This window comes from Carcharodon carcharias, chromosome 14 (genome assembly GCF_017639515.1).
Source record: "Carcharodon carcharias isolate sCarCar2 chromosome 14, sCarCar2.pri, whole genome shotgun sequence".
Lineage (NCBI taxonomy): Eukaryota > Metazoa > Chordata > Chondrichthyes > Lamniformes > Lamnidae > Carcharodon > Carcharodon carcharias.
The window spans coordinates 133,268,619-133,288,557 of record NC_054480.1 but is presented as its reverse complement, the minus strand read 5'-3'; the positions used below and the strand labels follow the sequence as shown (position 1 = coordinate 133,288,557).

The following is a 19,939-nucleotide window of genomic DNA, read 5'->3' as shown; positions in this document are numbered from 1 at the left end:
TGTGCTGGGTGAATACGGCATTGTGTGACAGTGGGTGAATTTTAGATTTCTACTTAAAATGAGTTCCTGTCACTAATTGCAACTCAACACCCGCCCCTCCCTCCCCAGCCAGGTGCTGAGGTAGTTTAAGGCACAAAAATCAGCTTTAAATCCTAGCGAGCTGGGACAAGGAATTAGTCAGAGTTCCGATTCTTCATCAGCCACCAGTGATCCTTACTGGAAAGCGTTTGTGAATGATCAAGTAAGAATCTGTGATGCTCCTCACCGCGGGCCAACACTCTCTGTCTGTACACAGGCTTGAAAAGTGAGCACTTGTTATGGCACAGTCCATGGTAAATGCTGAGCTGCTTAAATCCCCAAGGGAAACTTGAAGCAACTGCCACTTGTTTTGCAATTTGTATAAATTTCGAGATGCGCGCCTTGAATTCAGTAGTAATAAGACCGCCAAATCTTGTAGGTTTCTTACCAAGCTAAATTAAACATTTATTAATAGAGGAAATGGTTTTAAATACATACATAGATCTACAAATCACAACTGTGATCATTTCTAAACCCCCTAATTAATCTAACTCCCAGTTGCACCTTCATTAAGGCAACAGTAAGACACACAGGGCAGGATTTTTACCTCACCGGGTGGGCGCGACAGGTGGGCCCAGGACCGGTTGCGATCACCGGCCGCGATCGGGCCCCGACATCGATTTCACGCTGGCTGGCCAATCAACGGCCAGCAGCATGAAATCGCGCACTGCAACGCTGAGCGCTGCCAGGGAGGGGTGCGGGAGGAGGTGAGCACAGGAGTTTGCGCACGTGCCTATGGGTGCGCGCACTGAGCTGCCTCAGGGAGCTGAAGGTTTTTAAAAACACAGGTAAAGATTTTACAAATATAAAAAAACATGTCCCCTCATGTGACTCTGTCACAAGACCAGGGACATGTTATAACCGATGTTTCAACATTTTTATTTTATTTTTAATTCCTGTTGGAAACCTCATCCTGCTCGTTGATGAGGTTCCATGAAAAATCCAAAGGCCGGCTGAACAATTTGCCTGCCCGCCAACTGTAAGGCTGGATAGGCAGCAAAAAATCGCATTCAATTGTGTCTTTAATGGCCTTAATAGGCCTGTTAATTGTCAGCAGGCAGGCTACCGACTCGAAAACAAAAACAAAAATACCTGGAAAAACTCAGCAGGTCTGGCAGCATCGGCGGAGAAGAGCACAGTTGACGTTTTGAGTCCTCATGACCCTTCAACAGAACTAAGCAAAAATAGGAAAGGGGTGAAATATAAGCTGGATGGGGGGTTGGGACAAGAAGAGCTAGGTAAAGGGCCAGTGATAGGTGGAGATAACCAAAAGATGTCACAGACAAAAGGACAAAGAGGTGTTGAAGGTGGTGATGTTATCTAAGGAATGTGCTAATTGAGGGTAGAAAGCAGGACAAGCAAGGTACAGATAGCCCCAGTGGGGGTGGGGTGGGGTGAGGGAATCTAAAGAGGCTAAAAGGTAGAGATAAAACAATGGATGGAAATACATTTAAAAATAATGGAAATAGTTGGGAAAAGAAAAATCTATATAAATTATTGGAAAAAACAAAAAGGAGGGGGAAAAAATGGAAAGGGGGTGGGGATGGAGGAGACAGTTCATGATCTAAATTTATTGAACTCAATATTCAGTCCGGAAGGCTGTAAGGTGCCTAGTCGGAAGATGAGGTGCTGTTCCTCCAGTTTGCGTTGAGCTTCACTGGAACAATGCAGCAGGCCAAGGACAGACATGTGGGCATGAGAGCAGGGTGGAGTGTTAAAATGGCAAGTGACAGGGAGGTCTGGGTCATTCTTGCGGACAGACCACAGGTGTTCTGCAAAGCGGTCGCCCAGTTTACGTTTGGTCTCTCCAATGTAGAGGAGACCACATTGGGAGCAATGAATGCAGTAGACTAAGTTGGGGGAAATGCAAGTGAAATGCTGCTTCACTTGAAAAGAGTGTTTGGGCCCTTGGACGGTGAGGAGAGAGGAAGTGAAGGGGCAGGTGTTGCATCTTCTGCGGTGGCATAGGAAGGTGCCATGGGAGGGGGTTAAGGAGTAGGGGGTGATGGAGGAGTGGACCAGGGTGTCACGGAGGGAACGATCCCTTGAAATGCCACCAGGGGGTGGGGGGGGGTGGTGAAGGATGAAGGGAAGATGTATTTGGTGGTGGCATCATGCTGGAGTTGGCGGAAATGGCGGAGGATGATCCTTTGAATGCGGAGGCTGGTGGAGTGATAACTGAGGACACGAATGCCACCGAATCCCGCGCGTGCCCGCCAATCGAAATATTGCGCAAGTGCACAATGATGTTGGGACGCTCACCTGACGTCATTGCGCATCATTTTACACTCGAGCTGGTTGGGCCTGCTCAGCGAAAAATCCTACCCATAGATTTTAAAAGACCCAGGCAAAGAAATGTGATACCCTGAACAATCCAATTCAAAGTGAGCTTCCTTAACCTCAGTCCTTTGTAGACAGCAGCTTGAGGCATTGATTCTGAAGGCTTTTCACAGTTGTTGGATCTTAATTTGCCTTCCTTTACACACAGCCTTCTTTCCTTTATACATATTTTCCCCTTTGAATACAAAGTCCCGTTGTTTTATGATGCCTTTGGACTTTATCTCTCCAATTATAAAAACTTATCATAGTACCAATTTTACCAGTAATCCTTGGGGAGAAATAAACACACTGTTTCTTAACTTCACCTGGCTAGGGAGATTAATTAGGGGCTTTAGAAGTTCGCCCCTCCTTTGAAAACAATCTAACCCTGGTTTATTTAAAAAATTTGCATGTCTTTTTACACCTTACATTCTCAACTTGCCCCACGTTTACCTTCTTAACATTTCAAACTGAGTTTATCTTCTAATACGTCAAATCCTTCAGACCAGCTGCCTTTAATCTAATTCAGTCTCACACACAGACCCATGTCGACACAGACACCACTATTTTACAGTAAATTCCAACAACATTCTTATATCTTCCTGACACACTGGGCAAAGCGGCTGAGGATTTGGGGCTGCTTGCATCCTGCAACTGAAGCATGACCTTCAGGAGAGGAGAAGATTGAAAAACGTTCCTTTATCTGAAACTATTCCAGAGGAATTATAAAATGGGTAATTCAGAACATTAAATATTTAATAAATATAACCAATTACCCTTACGTCTCCAGTCTTTAGTAGCAGATATTTCAATGGTTCTATTATTAAAGCAATTATTCTGAAAAGAGATGTTCTGTTGAATGTCTCATCAAATTATATAAAATATTAAATGGAAAAGGTAAGGTAAACCCAGATTATTACTTCAAAGTAAGACAAGAAAATAGGACCCGAGGATATAAATGAAAATTAGGTGTAAAGTAAATTTTGAATTGATATCAGCAAAAACTTTCTTACTTAAAGACTCAGAAATGTTTAGACTGATGTGTAAAGTTAGGTGATAGACACAAAAACGTTGCAGGTCTTCACAGTAAAAGCAGATGCCACAATGGGAAAGGCATGAATTTCAGAGAATTAATCTTCCTTTTAAAAGAATTGCATTGCGCGTAACCCCTTAGTGTGATTCTCCGAAACACCTTAAGCCACTTCAGAAGCAATGGATTAGGGGCTGTTGTTTTGTTGACAGCCATTTTGTCAACAGCACAATTCCACAAGTAACCCTGTGCAGAATGGCCAGCTTTTGGTCATGGGTAGAATGTTGGCAAGGACACGCTTCATTCAAAGATGCTATAGTGTCTATGTTGAATAGTGTTATAGGGCTATGGGGGCCCATAATGAATAGAGCTATGGGCTGTGTCGTGAATAGTATAATCAATAATGCTATGGCTCTGGAATGAATAGAGCTACGTGAGAGAATTTTCTCCCCATTGGGGGGTACTGAGTGGGAGCAGGCATGGGCGGGTGCTCAGCCGATCACTGCCCGCAATCGGCTGCGTGCTGCCATTTTACGTGGGCAGGCCAATTAAGGCCCGCCCAGCGTGACGTGCACCCGGAAGCGCTCAGCACTACCTGTGCGGGTGGGAGAAGGAGGAGGGAGGAGGGAGAGTTGGGGCCTGCGCTCTTTTGCGCATGTGTGCGAAAGTGCACAGAAAACTCCCTGAGGCACAGAGCTGCCTCAGGGAGATTAGTTTGATTGTGGAAAATGGAAAAAAAAAATGAAAAGAATTATCCAGACATGTCCCCTCATGTGACAGTCAGTGTCACATGAGCTGGGACATGTCTATGAATTTTAATAAAAATTTTTATTGAAGTTGTAAACCTTTCATGAAACCGCATCCCGCCCGTGGATGAGGTTCCATGAAAAATGCGAAGGCCGCCTGGGCTCTTCACCTGCCCCCCCGCCAACTTTAAGGTTGAACGGGCAGCCCTGACATGTACCTCAATTAGTTGATTAATGGCCTTAATAGGCCTTTGACAGTTAGTGGGCGCACTGTTGACTCTGCCCCCACATGCCAAGCAGAAGATTCAGGCCATGGAGTCTGTGATGAATAGTTTTTTTATTTATTCTTTCATGGGATGTGGGTGTCACCGGCAAGGTCAGCGTTTGTTGCCCACCCCTAATTGCCCTTGAACCAAGTGGCTTGCTAGGCTGTTTCAGAGGGCAGTTAAGAGTCAGCCATGTTGTTGTGGGTCTGGAGTCATGTATAGATTAGACTGGGTAAGGATGGAAGATTTCCTTCCCTTAAGGATATCAGTGAGCCAGATGGGTTTTTATGACAATCAATGATGGTTTCAGGACCACCATTACTGAGACTGACTCATTAACTGAATTTAAATTGCACCAGCTGCCATGGTGGAATTCAAACCTGTGTTACCAGAGCATTAGCCCGGGCCGCTGGATTATAAGTCTAGTGATGTTACCACTACATTGCTGTCTCCCCAAGGAATGAGTAGAGTATTGGGGTATATAATGAATAGTGGTATGGAATCTATAATCAACAGTGCTATGGTGCTATAATCAACAGTGCAATGGGGCCTATAATGAATAGTGCTATGGGATCTATAATGACTAGTGCTATGGGATCTATAGTGAACAGTGGTATTAGCCCTATAATGAACAGTGCTATTGGATCTATAATGGATAGTGCTATGGAGCCTATGGTGAATAGTGCTATGGGATCTATAATGAATAGTGCTATGGAGTCTATGGTGAATAGTGCTATGGGATCTATAGTGAACAGTGGTATTAGCCCTATAATGAACAGTGCTATGGGATCTATAATGAATAGTACTATGGAGTCTATGGTGAATAGTGCTATGGGATCTATAATGAATAGTGCTATGAAGTCTATGGTGAATAGTGCTATGGGATCTATAATGACTAGTGCTATGGGATCTACAGTGAATAGTGCTATGGGATCTATAGTGAACAGTGGTATTAGCCCTATAATGAACAGTGCTATGGGATCCATAATGGATAGTGCTATGGAGTCTATGGTGAATAGTGCTATGGGATCTATAGTGAACAGTGGTATTGACCCTATAATGAACAGTGCTATGGGATCTATAATGGATCGTGCATTGAGGTCTATAATGTTGACCAGAGCAGATGGACAAACTGTGCTTTATCACCAACAATGCAGCATATTCTCAGTACTAGACTGAAGTGTCAACCTAAATTTAGTACAAAAGTCCGGAAGCTTTGTTACCTGATACAGTTATGAGAAGCACTAACAACGTTTCATTGTGTTTTTTCCAGCTTCACCTCACCCTAATATTGTTGGGAAACCCTGCTTAAAGTTAAAAGTATATGTCCGACCAACAAGTAAGTCCATGTGTGTTTGAGTCTGTTTTCTAAAATCTGTAGTTCGTATCATTCCCTTAAGACAACATACTTGATGTTACTAAATCAATAAGTTGAATCAGCAGAATAACACTAAAATAATTGCTTTGTTCTAACTTCTTCTTCCCTCACTGCTCTGTTGCCATTTTCTTCCCCTTTGTTTCATCTTCGCTGATACACCTTGATTTTAAAGCTGCATTGATCTGTGTACTAAGGACATCCTCATTGCATTTTGCAAAGATTCTGTTTTAAACAGATCTTTGGGTGGGTAAAAGGGGATTAAGAGTGGGATGGACCTAGGTGCCTCATCAAAATGGAGGACCTAATCGATTTAGTTGCCTGCTTTGAGGGGATTTATTGAGCAAATAACTGAGGTAAGTAAATCTTTGAACCTAACCATTGGGGACCAGAAATGCAGCTTTATCTTGAGGTGTAATATCAGTTTTCAAAAGGATAGGTTGGAGAATGGCATTAACCACGTAGGGATGAGCATAATTCCAAATGGAAAACTGAACTGGCCTAAACTGAGTCAGTTTGACTGCATTGAGTTAGAAAAGTTTTCACTTCAAAATTTTCATCCTGGGCTCTTTTGAGATGAAAAATGACAAAGCAAAATAAGGGAGAGCTTGGCCAAGTTATTTGTGATTTGGGAAGTCTTAATGGATCCAGTGGGGGGGGGTGGGGGGGTGGGGGATGCAGGGGAGAGTTGGTTGGCTCAGTTGACTAGACAGCTAGCGTGTGGTTCAGAATAAAAAGGTTCAATTCCCGTTCCGGCTGAGGTAGACTTGGGCCTGCCTCCTCGCCTTGCCTCATAGCAAAATCACAGCATACGCTGTGGGGTTCAGGGAACCTCAAATAATCGAGGATGTTACCAGAAGAATGATGGAACCTGGGAAAGGTTAGAGCCTATTTTAGGCAAAGCTTGTCCAAGAAAACCAATCGATGGCAAAATCTTTGGAAGGGTACAGGGTTGTATAAGCCCTCAGTAGAGCTATTTGAGAAAAGAAAGAGCTGGTTGAAGAGAGCCAGTCAAGGAAGCCAACATAGTGAAGATCTAATTGGATGGCTGCTGGGACTAGACCCTGCACATTAGGTACTGAACTGAAGGCAGGCAGTAACTTGAATTCATCTAATGCAGGGTGGGAAAGCTAGAGTATTAAACTCAAAATGGAGGCCAGCAGCTTTTGTGTATTGTGTTAAAGTTAAATTCAGGATTTAAATAGGGGAGATGTGGTGCTAGCAATTAAGACCCATTCCTAGGGCAGCGCTATAGTTTATATCTGGTTCCAGGGGCAGTGATACAGTTTGCGACCCAGTTCTTAGGGAGGGTTATACCGAAAACTCAGTTTCAGGGCAGGGATACTGTTCACACGGGAATTTTGTTTAAGGCTTGGTTCCAGTTGAAGATCTATAGCTTAAGGCCATTTCTGAGTAAAGACTAATTGGTTTATCCCCAGTGTACAGCTTAGGGCTAAGTTTGATGGCTTTAGGACCTCAACACTAAACCAAAGCAAAGTCACTAATCACTGGAGCCTTACTAAAAAAAAAGGTTCCTCTAGTTAATCATTAATTCTACCATTCCACCAGCTATATTTAATACTTTGTCCCTTAACATCTAACTTTTTTTTGAAGGCCCTAGTTCAAAAAAGGGGACTTTGAAACAGGATCCCTTTCTGTTGCTCACTAACCCTACGCTTTGAAAATCACCCTCACACTGACACGTAGCTACTGTTTCTATTTCCGTCGTAGACAGTTGTATGGAAGCAGTAGGGGTGAATGAAGGTGATTTCGATGTAAACAACAGTTCAGTTGAAGCTTCAGGTCAGTAATATCACAGTGCCTCACCTTTCTGTCGTCTCTCTTTTTGCTGTGTCTTCTCCTGATCCATTTCTTGGCATGTTACACCCAGGGTTATTGCATATCCTTAAGTGTTGCCATAATATAGTTTAAAGTTCAGAAGCGATGTTGAACCTGAGATATAAATTATGAAATGACAATCAAAACAGGGGCTGGGGGTCGGGGGGGGCGGTGGAGATGAGAAATGAAGGAAAGGAGGCAAAACTATGATTGGGATAACATTTAGGCATCAAAAGAGCGTTAATTCTTAGATCTCCTTTAAGGATTGAAGAAAAAAGTGATAATCCTGGTTGTACTTGCACAATCTTATAATCTTTTACTGTTTCTCTAACCAACCATTTCTAATAGTAGAATATGATACATCTCAGCTGCCATGTGTATCTATTGTATCCTGTGATTATTATAAGACTTGGCTGTTAGTAGAGTTTCAAGATGTCACATTTTTTAAATATCAAATTCATTATTATTTTATTTTGGAATTTATTTCTGCTTTTTTTTTAATATATCAGCCGACGTTGAATCCACTGACATGATATTTGTTTTGTGCAATTAAATATCCTAAACCTAGCAAGAGGAAACCAGCAACGGCCTTGAAACTATGTGAATATTAGTATGTGCTGTTCTTGCTTACCTTATTTGAATGAAGGTGTCAACCTTTTATAATGAATGGGTAAGGATAACAGGCAGAGGAACTACAAACTGCAAGTGTTAATAATCGCAATTAAGAGTGTAAATTCAAGGCCACAGTCAAAATCCTTTAGGACTGTGCGGGCCCGCTAACTCTCATTCAGAATATATGAGGCGAGTGTGAGGACCCTCTAATTCTCAATCAGAATATATGAGGTGAGTGTGAGGATCCTCTAATTCTCAATCAGAATATATGAGGCGAGTGTGCGGGCCCTCTCTCTAACTCTCGATCAAAATATATGAGGCGAGTGTGAGGACCCTCTAAATCTCAATCAGAACATATGAGGCGAGTGTGAGGTCCCTCTAACTCTCAATCAGATTTTATGAGGCGGGTGTGAGGACCCTCTAACTCTCAATCAGAATATATGAGGCGAGTGTGAGGACCCTCTAAATCTCAATCAGAACATATGAGGCGAGTGTGAGGACCCTCTAACTCTCAATCAGAACATATGAGGCAAGTGTGAGGACCCTTAACTCTCAATCAGAATATATGAGGCGAGTGTGAGGACCCTCTAAATCTCAATCAGAATATATGAGGCGAGTGTGAGGACCCTCTAACTCTCAGTCAGAACATATGAGGCGAGTGTGTGGGCCCTCTCTCTAACTCTCAATCAGAATATATGAGGCGAGTGTGAAGACCCTCTAATTCTCAGTCAGAATATATGAGGCGAGTGTGGGGATCCTCTAACTCTCAATCAGAATATATGAGGCCAGTGTGAAGACCCTCTAACTCTCAATCAGAATATATGAGGCGAGTGTGCGGGCCCTCCCTCTAACTCTCAATCAGAAGATATGAGGCGAGTGTGCGGGCTCTCTCTCTAACTCTCAGTCAGAATGTATAAGGCGAGTGTGAGGACCCTTTAACTCTTGATAAGGCTCTGTGGTGGGGTGAGGGCTCTCTAAACTAAGGTGAGAATCGATGTAGAATTGCAAGGGCCCTCTAACTCTTGATCAGGCTGCATGCATGGGTCAGGAGGTGTCAGGACCCTCTAACCCTGATGAGACTCAATGGGGACATTAAGAGCCCTCTAACCATTAATAAGGCCCTGTGGGGGAGTGTGAGGGCGGAGAGGATCATAGCCCCATAGGGGAGCCAGGCTGACTTTTCCATCCATTACATTAATGGAGAGAGCATGGGCTGGGCTCCTAGAGGGTGTGCACTATCCCCGCTGTCCAAATTACCAATGCTCAAAGGTTGACATATGGAGGGTAAAATCTACCTCACCATTTCAAGACAAGAATTGCTTCCGACCTATATTGAAGCCAAACCTTTAGTAGATAATAAACTGGGCTTTAAAACCATCACTTTGAAATATTATCAGACAAATATTTAGCATTTTTGCACCAAGCTCTTCTCCCCCTGTTGAATGGACACATTAGTCATGGATCTTACGTGGGGATCTGTTAAAGTACTGGAGCAAAGGAACTTGATCCAGCTGTGTTAGGCAATAATACTACACATGCTTTAATTCTTAACTCGGTTCATGTTTCCCATCTGCAATTCTTTTATGGCCACTGCCTGGGTGGTTTTGTCGGTAAACGCAGCCTCATAGTGTGAGATGAGCTGTACAGGTCAGAGAGCACAGGCTTCAATCGCTGAACCCGCAGATCTCAACTGCGAGCAGCTGGAGGGGTGCCATAGAAAGCCCAGGGAGTGTCAGGGCTCCTGCTACTAATTGCTATTCAGTTATTCAATAAGAGTTAACACCTCCTGGAAGGGTGGCGTGGAGAGGGGGGTGGGGGTAGGTGGGGTGAGGAGAAGCAGAAAATCAGAGCATCGATCGCGCTATCGAAAGACAAAATTGCAGCCTGCACAGTGATCATCAGAGGGAGCTGCCCCCCCCTCCTCTACAGATTGGGGGCTGAATCTTGTGCCCTCTCCTGTGCCAGGTTTGGTGGCAGAGGGGCATTTAATCGTGTGGGAGGGTGGCAGGTGGGGACTCCACCACCACCCCAATTAAGCCTGTGTAGGGAAGGCCTGTGGACAGCCTTCCTACCCTGCTGCCAATTAACTCCCACTTAAGGGCCTCATTCCACTGGTATTAACCCAGTGACGGGAGTGGTGGTGGTGGGGGGGCGGGTGGGGTGGGGCGGGGGGTGGGGGGTGTGGGGGTGGGGTGGTTGGTTGTGGTGGTGGTGGTGGTTGGTGGGGGGGCAGGGGTGGGGTGGTGGTGGTGGTGGTGGTGGTGGTTGGGGCATAATCACCACGTGGAGAGCATGACAAGCAAACCCTGGCGTGTTTGCTTGCGGGCTGCCGGGGTGTTGAGTGGGATGGGGGCGGTGTCCCCCATTCAAATACAGTCAGTGCCCGATCAAGGGACTTGGATGATGGAGGGGGCCACTGGCAGCCAACCCCTGCCCTTACTGCTGACCTCACTGCTCCCCTCCCCCGCAACACCCCTCCCACCATCTCTCACCTTTGACCTGGGATCCAGCGATGAGCCTCAGCCTCGGGTTGGTGTCATACCAGCAGCAGCAGCCACCACCTCCTCGGTGGCACTGCCGTTCGGTAGAGCTGCCAGCCTCTGACTGTCTGGCAGCAAATGCCGGGCAAGACTTCTGCCCCCACTCACCACCCCGCACCCCCCCCGCCTCCCCCCGAGATCAAGGATCCCAGGGAAACCCCACTGGCTGGTCTCTCAAGGGGCTAAGTGGCACTTAATACAGCGGGCCTTCTGAAAAGAGTCAACACAGGGATGTGGCAGGCTCTCCAGCCGGCAGCTGAAACTCCTGTCGCCTCCACAAGATTCTGCCCCCAATTGTTGCGTTACTTAGGGACCTGAGAGGTGAGGAGCTCTCCGCTTTGCAGGCCCGTGGTTTCCACAGACATGGCACTGCTCCATGATGCCTTTTGCTTCACAGTCGAACACTTCACTGATCTGAACCAATCTCTCCAGTTGAGATCTTCGAGAGAGGCAGAAGCACAAGAGTTGGGCAGACCATTTTTTCCCTTCGAGGACCACTCGGTTGACAAGTCACTAAAGCCCCACAGAACATGCATAAAGATTCAGCTAATGCTTTTGCGTGAATTTGCATTTTTGGAAGCATCTGAGACTAATGGATTCAGGTGTTCACATCGAGAGGGGTGTGAAAATCGAGCCGGGCCTCCTGTTTGCGTGATTTCACTGTCCATGTTGGCTGCTGACCCAACCCAATTTGCCGCCTCAGAATTCCCACGAGTGAATCTGGGCAGTGTGAACTAGGCCCTTCCACAATTACAGGCCTGTGAGTTTGAAACAGGGGGAGTGAAGTGCAGGTATAAATTGAGTTGCGAGGCCTCTGTGGGCTGATTGGTTGGGACTGAGGGATGAGCAGGAGCACGTAGACTACAGTTTGGACATTAAAGAAAGGAGAAAAACCCCCCATGTTATCTTCAGTTAACACACCTGGGAAGCGCCTAGGGGTGTTTTACTACATTAAAGGTGACATATAAAGGTTGCCGTTAACAATAGACAAATTTATTTTACATTATGCTTCTTTAACTGGAGGACTAAGCCTCCCTGTACCACAATTCCTAGTAACACGCTGTCACATGCCAGCACCATTATAGAGAGAGTCCGCAGTGAATCATTGAAAGTGTTGTAGTCATTTTGATCAAGCAAATAAATATCTCACAAACTCTCCAGCCCGTAAGAGATTAGCTATAGCGTCTAATCCAATATCCCTATGAAAATAAGTGTAACTGCACCCTTGGCTAAAGAAATATCGAATTTCTGAAATCTGTAATGAAAAGAGTGAAGGCTGGAAATGCACAACATGTCAATCAGGGTTTGTAAGACAAAAGATATTTTCTGGTCCTCTTTTATCTTTCCTTCTGTTGAAGCTCACACTAGAAACGTCACTCGCGCGTACATCTCTCTTCACAGACGCTGACTAACCTGGAATCAGCCAATGGCTTCAGCAGGGAAAGAAGCCATTCAGCGTGTTGAGCCCTTGCCGACTCTCTGCAAGAATATAGCTGGCTCCACTCTAATGCTGTGTGGTTCTAACGTTTGCTGTTTTTAAAAAAATTCCTGGAATTCTGCTGTGCATTCAAACTTATTACAAGAGGGGGAAGGAACGGGACCTTTAATTCAGTGTTGTGGGATATTAGAAGGGAAGAACATTTTGTTCCTGCACCTCCTTAAAGTTGAACCACTATTGCATTTATATTGCCTCTCGACTTCATTCTTCCTCCCACTTTGCACTTTACAGATCCCTGCGTTAAAGTTTACTGGTTCTAAGGTCGAAGTAAAAGTGCGCTGTGCCTGATCAGTGCCAGCCATAATGGGGACTTTGCTCTTTAAGCATCAGAAGTATAAAAAGGAGAGAAAGAAACCCAGATTTCCTAAGATTTGGCTCGCTGCTCCTGACAGGGGCTGATCCTGGGGCAGCGACTGCAATCCTGGGGCCTTCCCTGCAGAGATGGAGTAGTCGGAAGGACCAGCCATTCCTCCTTGCTTTAGGGCAGCTTTTAATGGAGGATTGTTGCTGTTTTTTTCCCCCCTGACCCTGACAGCCTGGCTTCCACCTGGGGTCAGAAATTTACAGTCAGGCATAATTACAATGAGGTTTAATTTAAGTAAGTAATATACCCTGATTGAGAAACCCTTCCTCACCAAGAATACTCTAGGGAGAAAAAAACTGACAGAGCTACAGGGAAAAGACAGGGGAGAGGGACAAGCAGAGCAGCTCTTACAGAGAGCTGGCATGGACATGATGGGCTGAATGTCCTCCTTTTGGCCTGTTACCACACTGAGATGCTATTCTACGATTCTACTTGAGCAGTGGTCTTAAAGGGACAGGTTGCCTTAAAGGCAGTTCTACTTCAGCAGCCAATACAAAAAAATCTCAACCCTAGGTTAACGAACAATGCCAGAGGGAGATCCACGACCGTGTATTTATCTTTTGAAAAACCATAGCTTTTAAAACGTGGGCATTTGCAGTTCATTTCTTGTAACTCTGAGAAAACCCACTGACCACCTCTTAACTTATTGACCGAATCCGATTAGTTCTCACAGTATTACTGGAAGCTCAGCATGTAAATTATATCGAAACTAAAGGTGGCAACTTTGCAACAACCTGCAGTGGACAATTTCCTTCACACTTGGAATTGACCAACCCTGAATCCAAGAATTGGAAAGTGGCAGGGACGTTGCCTCTCATGAGCCCTTGCACCCAAGCTCACAGTGATCTCTGCCCTCACAAAAAGAGACAAGAAAACTGGAATTCTGACAATAAACTTTAAACAGATTTAGGACTTATTTAAAACCCAAAAGTTTGGGATAAAATCACTCTTATATTATCATAAATATTTTTTACACATATCTGACTGTAATTGTTAAACTTCATAGAGTCTATCTCTTATTATACATTGAAACGTGCTCTAGGAATCTTGCTTAATGATGCCTTATGAACGGAAGAACTGACACTAATTTGCTCGCTAGTTAAATGCTTGCAGAGAATTATCAATAACCAGTGACATTTTTAATAACATTTAACTTTTCTTGGATAATGAGATGAAAGTGAATGATTGAGTGGGTGCTTCACTGGAAGAGGGGAGAAGGGAGCTTATTAAAGCAGGAGCCTAAAGACTCATTCTTTAATCAGCTCTCCTTCCAGTTATACTGGAGGCAACTCAGATGCACACGACAGCCGTTAGTGGATGGCTAAGACGACTGCTTAGATTTTCCGATCATCTTACGCCAGTTCCTGGACGTAACTTGTCGCCTAGTGAGTTGGGAAATTCTTTGGGAGCTGTTTACGCCTGCTCTCCCCTCATTCTTGCTGCTTCCAGCCAGAGTGACAGTAGGCGCGTATAAAACGCCTGCCCAAATACAGGCGAGTGCATTACAATTAGACACAAATGACGAGAATACATCATGGGGAGAATCTTCGGCTCGGCGACCGGAGGCGTAGATGGACGCAGGGTGACGTTGGGCGTGTGTCCTGATGTCACTGCGCATCATTCAGATTTTCAGATCGGCGGGCGCTCAGCTGACTCGGCTGCTCACCTGCTGAACTGTCAAATGTCTATTAAGGCCACTTAATCAATTAAATCATTGACCTGAGCTGCCCGTCCAACCCTAAGGTTGGTGGTGGGGGGCGGGGGGGCGGGGGGGGGGGGGTGGGGGGGGGGGGGGGGTGGGCAGGTGAAGAGCCCAGGCAGCCTTCACATTTTTCATGGAACCTCATCCACAGGCGGGATGAGGTTTCATGAACATTTTTTAAAGTGTTGGAAATTTTTATTAACATTAATGGACATGCTCCAGCTCATGTGACAGTTTCACACGAGGGGACATGTCCTTAAAAATTTTTTCTCCCTTTATTCGATGTTTTATACGTGAAACTAATCTTGCTGAGACGGTTCTCTGCCTCAGGGAGATTTCTGCGCTCACTCGTGCATGTGTGTGCGAAAGGGTGCACTCTCCGACTCAGCCAACTCCCCTCGCCCGCTCAGGGAGCGCCCAGCGATTCCAGGCGCACGTCACGCTGGGCGGGCCGGAACTGGCCCACCCACGGAAAATGGCGGCGCCCAGCCGATCGGTGGTGCCGATTGGCAGCGTGCCCGCCCACTCACCCCCGCACCACCCCCCCACCAACGGGGAGAAAGTTCTCCTCCATGTGACATTACTCCCACCTTAGTAACATTGAGCCAAAGGGAACCCCTTTGTACGCCGAGCTTTCTTCCAGCATTGCTGTGGGGAGTGGAAGATGTTGTGTGCTTTCTGTTTTAAAATCTCCGAGGAGAATTCAGTCAATTATGCACAATCGATTCCACCCCTGGCCCCACAACCTGGAAAACATTAAAAACAGAACAAATTCCCCTCCTCTTCAGCCGCTAGTCACTCTCCATTAAAAGGATGTGAGTAAGAGACAGAAGTGCATACTTGCAGGCACAGGTTATACTTAATGCCAATGTTACAACTGAGTGAGCTCTCCAGGCAGACACCTCTCTGCAATACTGAAAAATGGGATTTGTTGACACTGCTAATGGAAGAACAGTGTCTCAGAGTAAGGATACTGACCTCTTCCAATACCCTTCACCTCCATATGGGCTGGTACACATTCTGAAGATATCCAGCCTGGCTGAGATCATGTGTGGAGCACCAAGGAATGGTCTGCGCACTGCCACTCTATGATACTTGCCACTGGAGCCACCATAACCAGCAGGGAGTGGGCATTGGGAGGGTGGTGGTTGGGGGAGTAGGTGGGAGGGGGTGGTGGCTGCGGAATGAGTAGGCCGGCGTGCAATGAACATTGGGCCTCATTGTCATCAAGGTGGCGAGCTGTGGTCACCCACTGGGCAAGCGCCCAGCAGCTCGCTGGCGAAGAAGCCCCGAGTGCTGGGTTGCTGCATTGATGGTAGCGGCCCTCGGATAAGCCGTTAAAAGGGGCGTCGAGAGAAGGTGGTGTGGGTTGGAAGGAATGCGCTTGGCTCGGGGGGGGGTGGGGGAGGGGTGGTGGTGGGGGGGAGCTGTGTGGCAATCGGCAGAAAGGGTGGCCAGAATCAGCGAAGGGAGGAGGCTCAAGTCACAAGGTGGAAGGATTCAGTGGCCATCAGCAACCTGCGATTTAATGTGAGACCATTTCTTTTGGTGGCCGCCTGTAGTGGTCCCAGTAAGAGACTGCCTGTTAAGTCACATATAGGCCTGGGTCGCCTGAATGGAAGATCAACCAACACTAGAGAGGAGATGCCTACTCTATGCTTTGGAGCCCTTAATTGCATATGCAAGATTCACACAACCCACAGGAAGGAGGGACCATCAGCCCCGTGTATCCCAGTGGCTACCAAGGCAGAAAGCACCCCTCATTGTCTGGGGTGGGGTTTAAACCTAGCACCTTCCTACTCAAAGGCAGAAATGCTCCCACCGAGCCAATGGCATTTTCCGTGAACTGTTGGTTAATGGGAGCTTGCGGGGCAGTCAGTCGGGAATCTAAGATCTGTCTTCAAAGATCCCTTAATGCATGGTAAACACTGTCTGGCTTGGTCCCAGTGCCCATTCCGACTGCTGTGATGGGGGGCATCATAATTCTGCAAGCACGCTGAAATTTCCTGTCAGGGAGGGGCGGTGGGGAGGGTGCACACAGAGAGTAGGCTCAGAATGCCCTTTTCTCGCTCGCGCTTTTATCAGGGGGACTTCAGAGAGTCGGAGGAATAAAGAAAACAGAATGAGTCCATTAGCCACTGTCAGTCCCAGCACTTTAAATCCCACTGTTTCCATTTCACATCATAGTCACTAGGGAGAGGATTTTTTTTTTAAATGCCAAGTATCAAATGTATCGCCTTTGCTTTTAGTTGCGACATCACTCACAGTACAAGGCAGCTTATCATTTAAAGAAGTTGAGGTAAGAGCCATAGAAATTTTTGCAGCAAGGGGGTGGCCATTCAGCCCATCATGCCAGTGCTAGCCCCCCTGAAAGAACTATCCACACAGTCCTATTCCCCTGCCTAGCCATGCACTGGCTCTCTAAATGAACTCTCCCCTTAATTCCATCCTTCTGGCTTTTTAAATTTTATTCTTCAATTATTCATCTGTAAAAGCTAGCATGAATCCTGCTTCCTCTGCTGTTTCTGGTTGAAATTCCATGTCCTGGCAACATATTTCGTGAAGAAAAAACATTTTGCGAACGACTCTGTTCCTGTTTTGGGGGGCTAACTTTAAATTGGAGCCCACCCCAACTCATCAGTCAATGGAAATGCTTTACCGTGATTTATTTTTATCAAAATCCCCCATATTTTTAACCCCTGTATCAGATTGCCCCATAATCTTCTATGTCCTAATGAAAATCTCCTGTTTCCCTGCACTCTCCTCCCACCTAAATGCTGGGGTTTATCTTAAGGAAATTCTTCTCCACCTTTTCCATGGCCTTTGCATCCTTCCTAAGGTAAGGCACCTGTCTCTTGGTAGCACATCTGAGTGGCCATTCTTCACTTGTGAGCCTTAGGGAACAAGTATTAGCTTTTCAGCTGTGGGAGGCATCGCGTTTGAAGCCCATGCTGCCCTCAGTCGGTGCCCCACTTTACAGCTGGAGTCAGTGGTTAGTGTCGACAAATTGGAACCCAGGCTGATTTCAGCCCCCCTCCTTCCCCTTTACAGGATTCTTCTGATTCAATTCTTGATAAACCAGCAAACTCGACGCCCCAATAGATAGGATGGACATGTAGCCAGAGGCTGGACCAACAGTATATGCGGTGGCAAACTCCCCCCTTTTAGCTTGTTAATGCAAATCTGCATGTTGGTACCCTGAGCATCATAGGTGGGGTACAAAAACCGCCCACCCACCCTCACCTTGGGCTAGTAGAGACTCCTGCCCATGTGTAGACTCAACCATCAAGTCCAGACATGGTGCAGGTCTGTGTATGTAAGCGCTGTAGACATGGCTGACCAAAAGCTGGGCCAATTTTAGCAACCCCCTGGCTGAGAGCAGCACAGACTGGAGTTAGAACCTGGGATACCAGGCTTATTTGCCTAGAGACGGCATTTGGTTTCTCAGATAATAGATGATGGGACCAGCAGTGAGGTTAATATGGCATCTAGCCATTTGCTGCCTGCTTCATCTTGACCTGTGCAGGGGTTCTAACCTCACCTGCCTTTGACTCTCCACAGGATGGCAGGCGTGAGAAATGGGCAGACTGATCACACTCTTCGGTGGTTGGCTCATGTTCTTAGGACAGGGTAGAGAGAGGTTTACCTTGCATCTTTGTCTAGCCTGGCTATGCTTAATGTTGGCACCGGAAGCCTAAAATTGGCAGCAACTAACCTTCCTCACCATGACGTATATAAAGCACTTTTGATGTAATTAAAGTATTTAGTTTCAGACCTGAATGTAAAGCCTTTCCTCAAAGATTAGAGTTGGACATCCCCACTTTCAGAACTGGCTGCAGTTTCCTAATACAGTTTATGGCTTCATTCGACCGGTTCCTGGGATGAATGGAATTATCCCATGAGGAGAGATTGAGTAGATTAGGCCTATTTCTCTGGAGTTGAGAAGAATGAGAGGACATCCAATTGAAACATATAAAATTCTTAAGGAGCTTGACAGGGTAGACACTGGGAAAATGTTTACCCTGGCTGGGGAATCTAAAACATGGAAGCTACAGTCTCAGGATAAGGGATCGGCCATCTAGGACTGAGATGAGGAGAAATTTCTTCACTCAAAGGATTGTGAATCTTTGGGATTCTTCACCCGAGAGAGCTGTGGCTGCTGAGTCATTGAGTATATTCAAGACAGAGGTTGATAAGATTTTTAAATACTCGGAATTAAGGGACATGGTGATATTGCTGAAAGATGGAGGATCAGCCGTGATCTTGTTGAACGGTGCAGCAGGTTCGAAGGGCCAAATGGCCTACTCCAGCTCCTCTTTCTTATGTTCTTGTGGCCTTCCTCTTTGAATACAGGTCAATCGCTTAGATACCAAGCAAATAACATTCCAAAGCAACCAAACCTCACTCCATTTGGGGAGACCCTGCAACCAAAGGTCACGGACCTCCAAGTCCAGCGACAATAACTTTAAAACATTAAACAATTGAAAGAAATGATGCTATTACAGCCCAAGCTGCAAGATTAGCGGCCACTGCATTTCAAAGTAGTTTATTGCATGTGAAGGACATTGAATGTGATTAAATCGCTGTATAAAGCTTTCTCTTTGATTTGCTCCATTATGTTGTTAGATTTCACGGGGTGTCTTCATGAAGAAAATAAAAAGAATGCAACTTCATTGCTGAAAATGATGACTTTTGGTTCTTTGTTTTCCAGATGATTCTATATATGAATCGCCCGAACCGTATCACAATAACAATGGGATCACGACCTTTAGGATTTCTTGGTTCATTGTAGCAACAGCTCTCCTCCTCTTGTTTCTCACGTCATAGCACACAGACTAGAAGAGGATGAAAGCAATGATTTCTACGTAAGTGACTGAAACCAAAATGGAGGCGGCAAGAGATTGACATGGGTCACGCGGAAGAGACTCCATTTTCTGAGAAACTTTGCCGTCAACACAAATTATTTGAGGGACAGACATGCTCCATTAATGCTTTCTGAGACTGGGAACTCTCATTTTCTTGTGAAGCACTGCCTTGGGCCCACTTGGGTTTGATATAAAGTACCGAAATATAGCAACAGGTGTCTCCGTGGAGGTCTCCAGACGCAACTTTTCTCAAATGGAATCTATGTTGATGCAACCCTTCGTTCCATCGATAGGCCGAGACTTGAGTAGGACGAAGCATAGATGACTTCTGGGAGCTTTCAATCATTCACGACCCCCTTTAAGTGCAGCTTCTTTTCACTATCCTCCACTCAGGCAGCCGCAAATCTACATCATTCTTTGCTTGTTCTTGTTCTTATTTTATTTTATTCCCCCCACAAATGTCTTGAATTGACAAGAAGGTTCAGCTGAATGGAAGTTTTGGAGGGGTGGGTTGGGGTGGGGGGGGTGGTTTGGTGGGGGCAAGTTCATGCTGTCACTTCTCATGTCGGTCAGAATGGGTGGGAGTGGGTGGTGGGGTCAGAGGTTTTGGGTTTGGGTTTGGGTGGGGGGTTGCGGGAGGAGCTATAGCATTTTTACTGCAGGTTAAAGCGCAATTGCTTTGATGTGGTGAATGTTCTCATGCGG

At 45.9% G+C, this 19,939-nt stretch overlaps 1 protein-coding gene across 2 annotated transcripts in view; it reads left to right on the top strand.

Moving 5' to 3' along the window:
• LOC121287280 (ephrin-A5-like) overlaps positions 1-19,692 on the top strand; it is a 371,160-nt gene extending 351,468 nt beyond the window's left edge. Inside the window, exons 3-5 of one of the 2 annotated variants that reach the window (XM_041205006.1) lie at positions 5,713-5,778; positions 7,546-7,617; positions 19,081-19,692. In XM_041205006.1, the coding sequence (XP_041060940.1) occupies positions 5,713-5,778; positions 7,546-7,617; positions 19,081-19,196 (254 nt within the window). In that variant the 3' untranslated portion in view covers positions 19,197-19,692. The remainder of the gene's footprint in view (positions 1-5,712; positions 5,779-7,545; positions 7,618-19,080) is intronic. The other variant, XM_041205007.1, reaches the window with a different exon arrangement.
• The last annotated feature ends 247 nt before the right edge of the window (positions 19,693-19,939 follow it).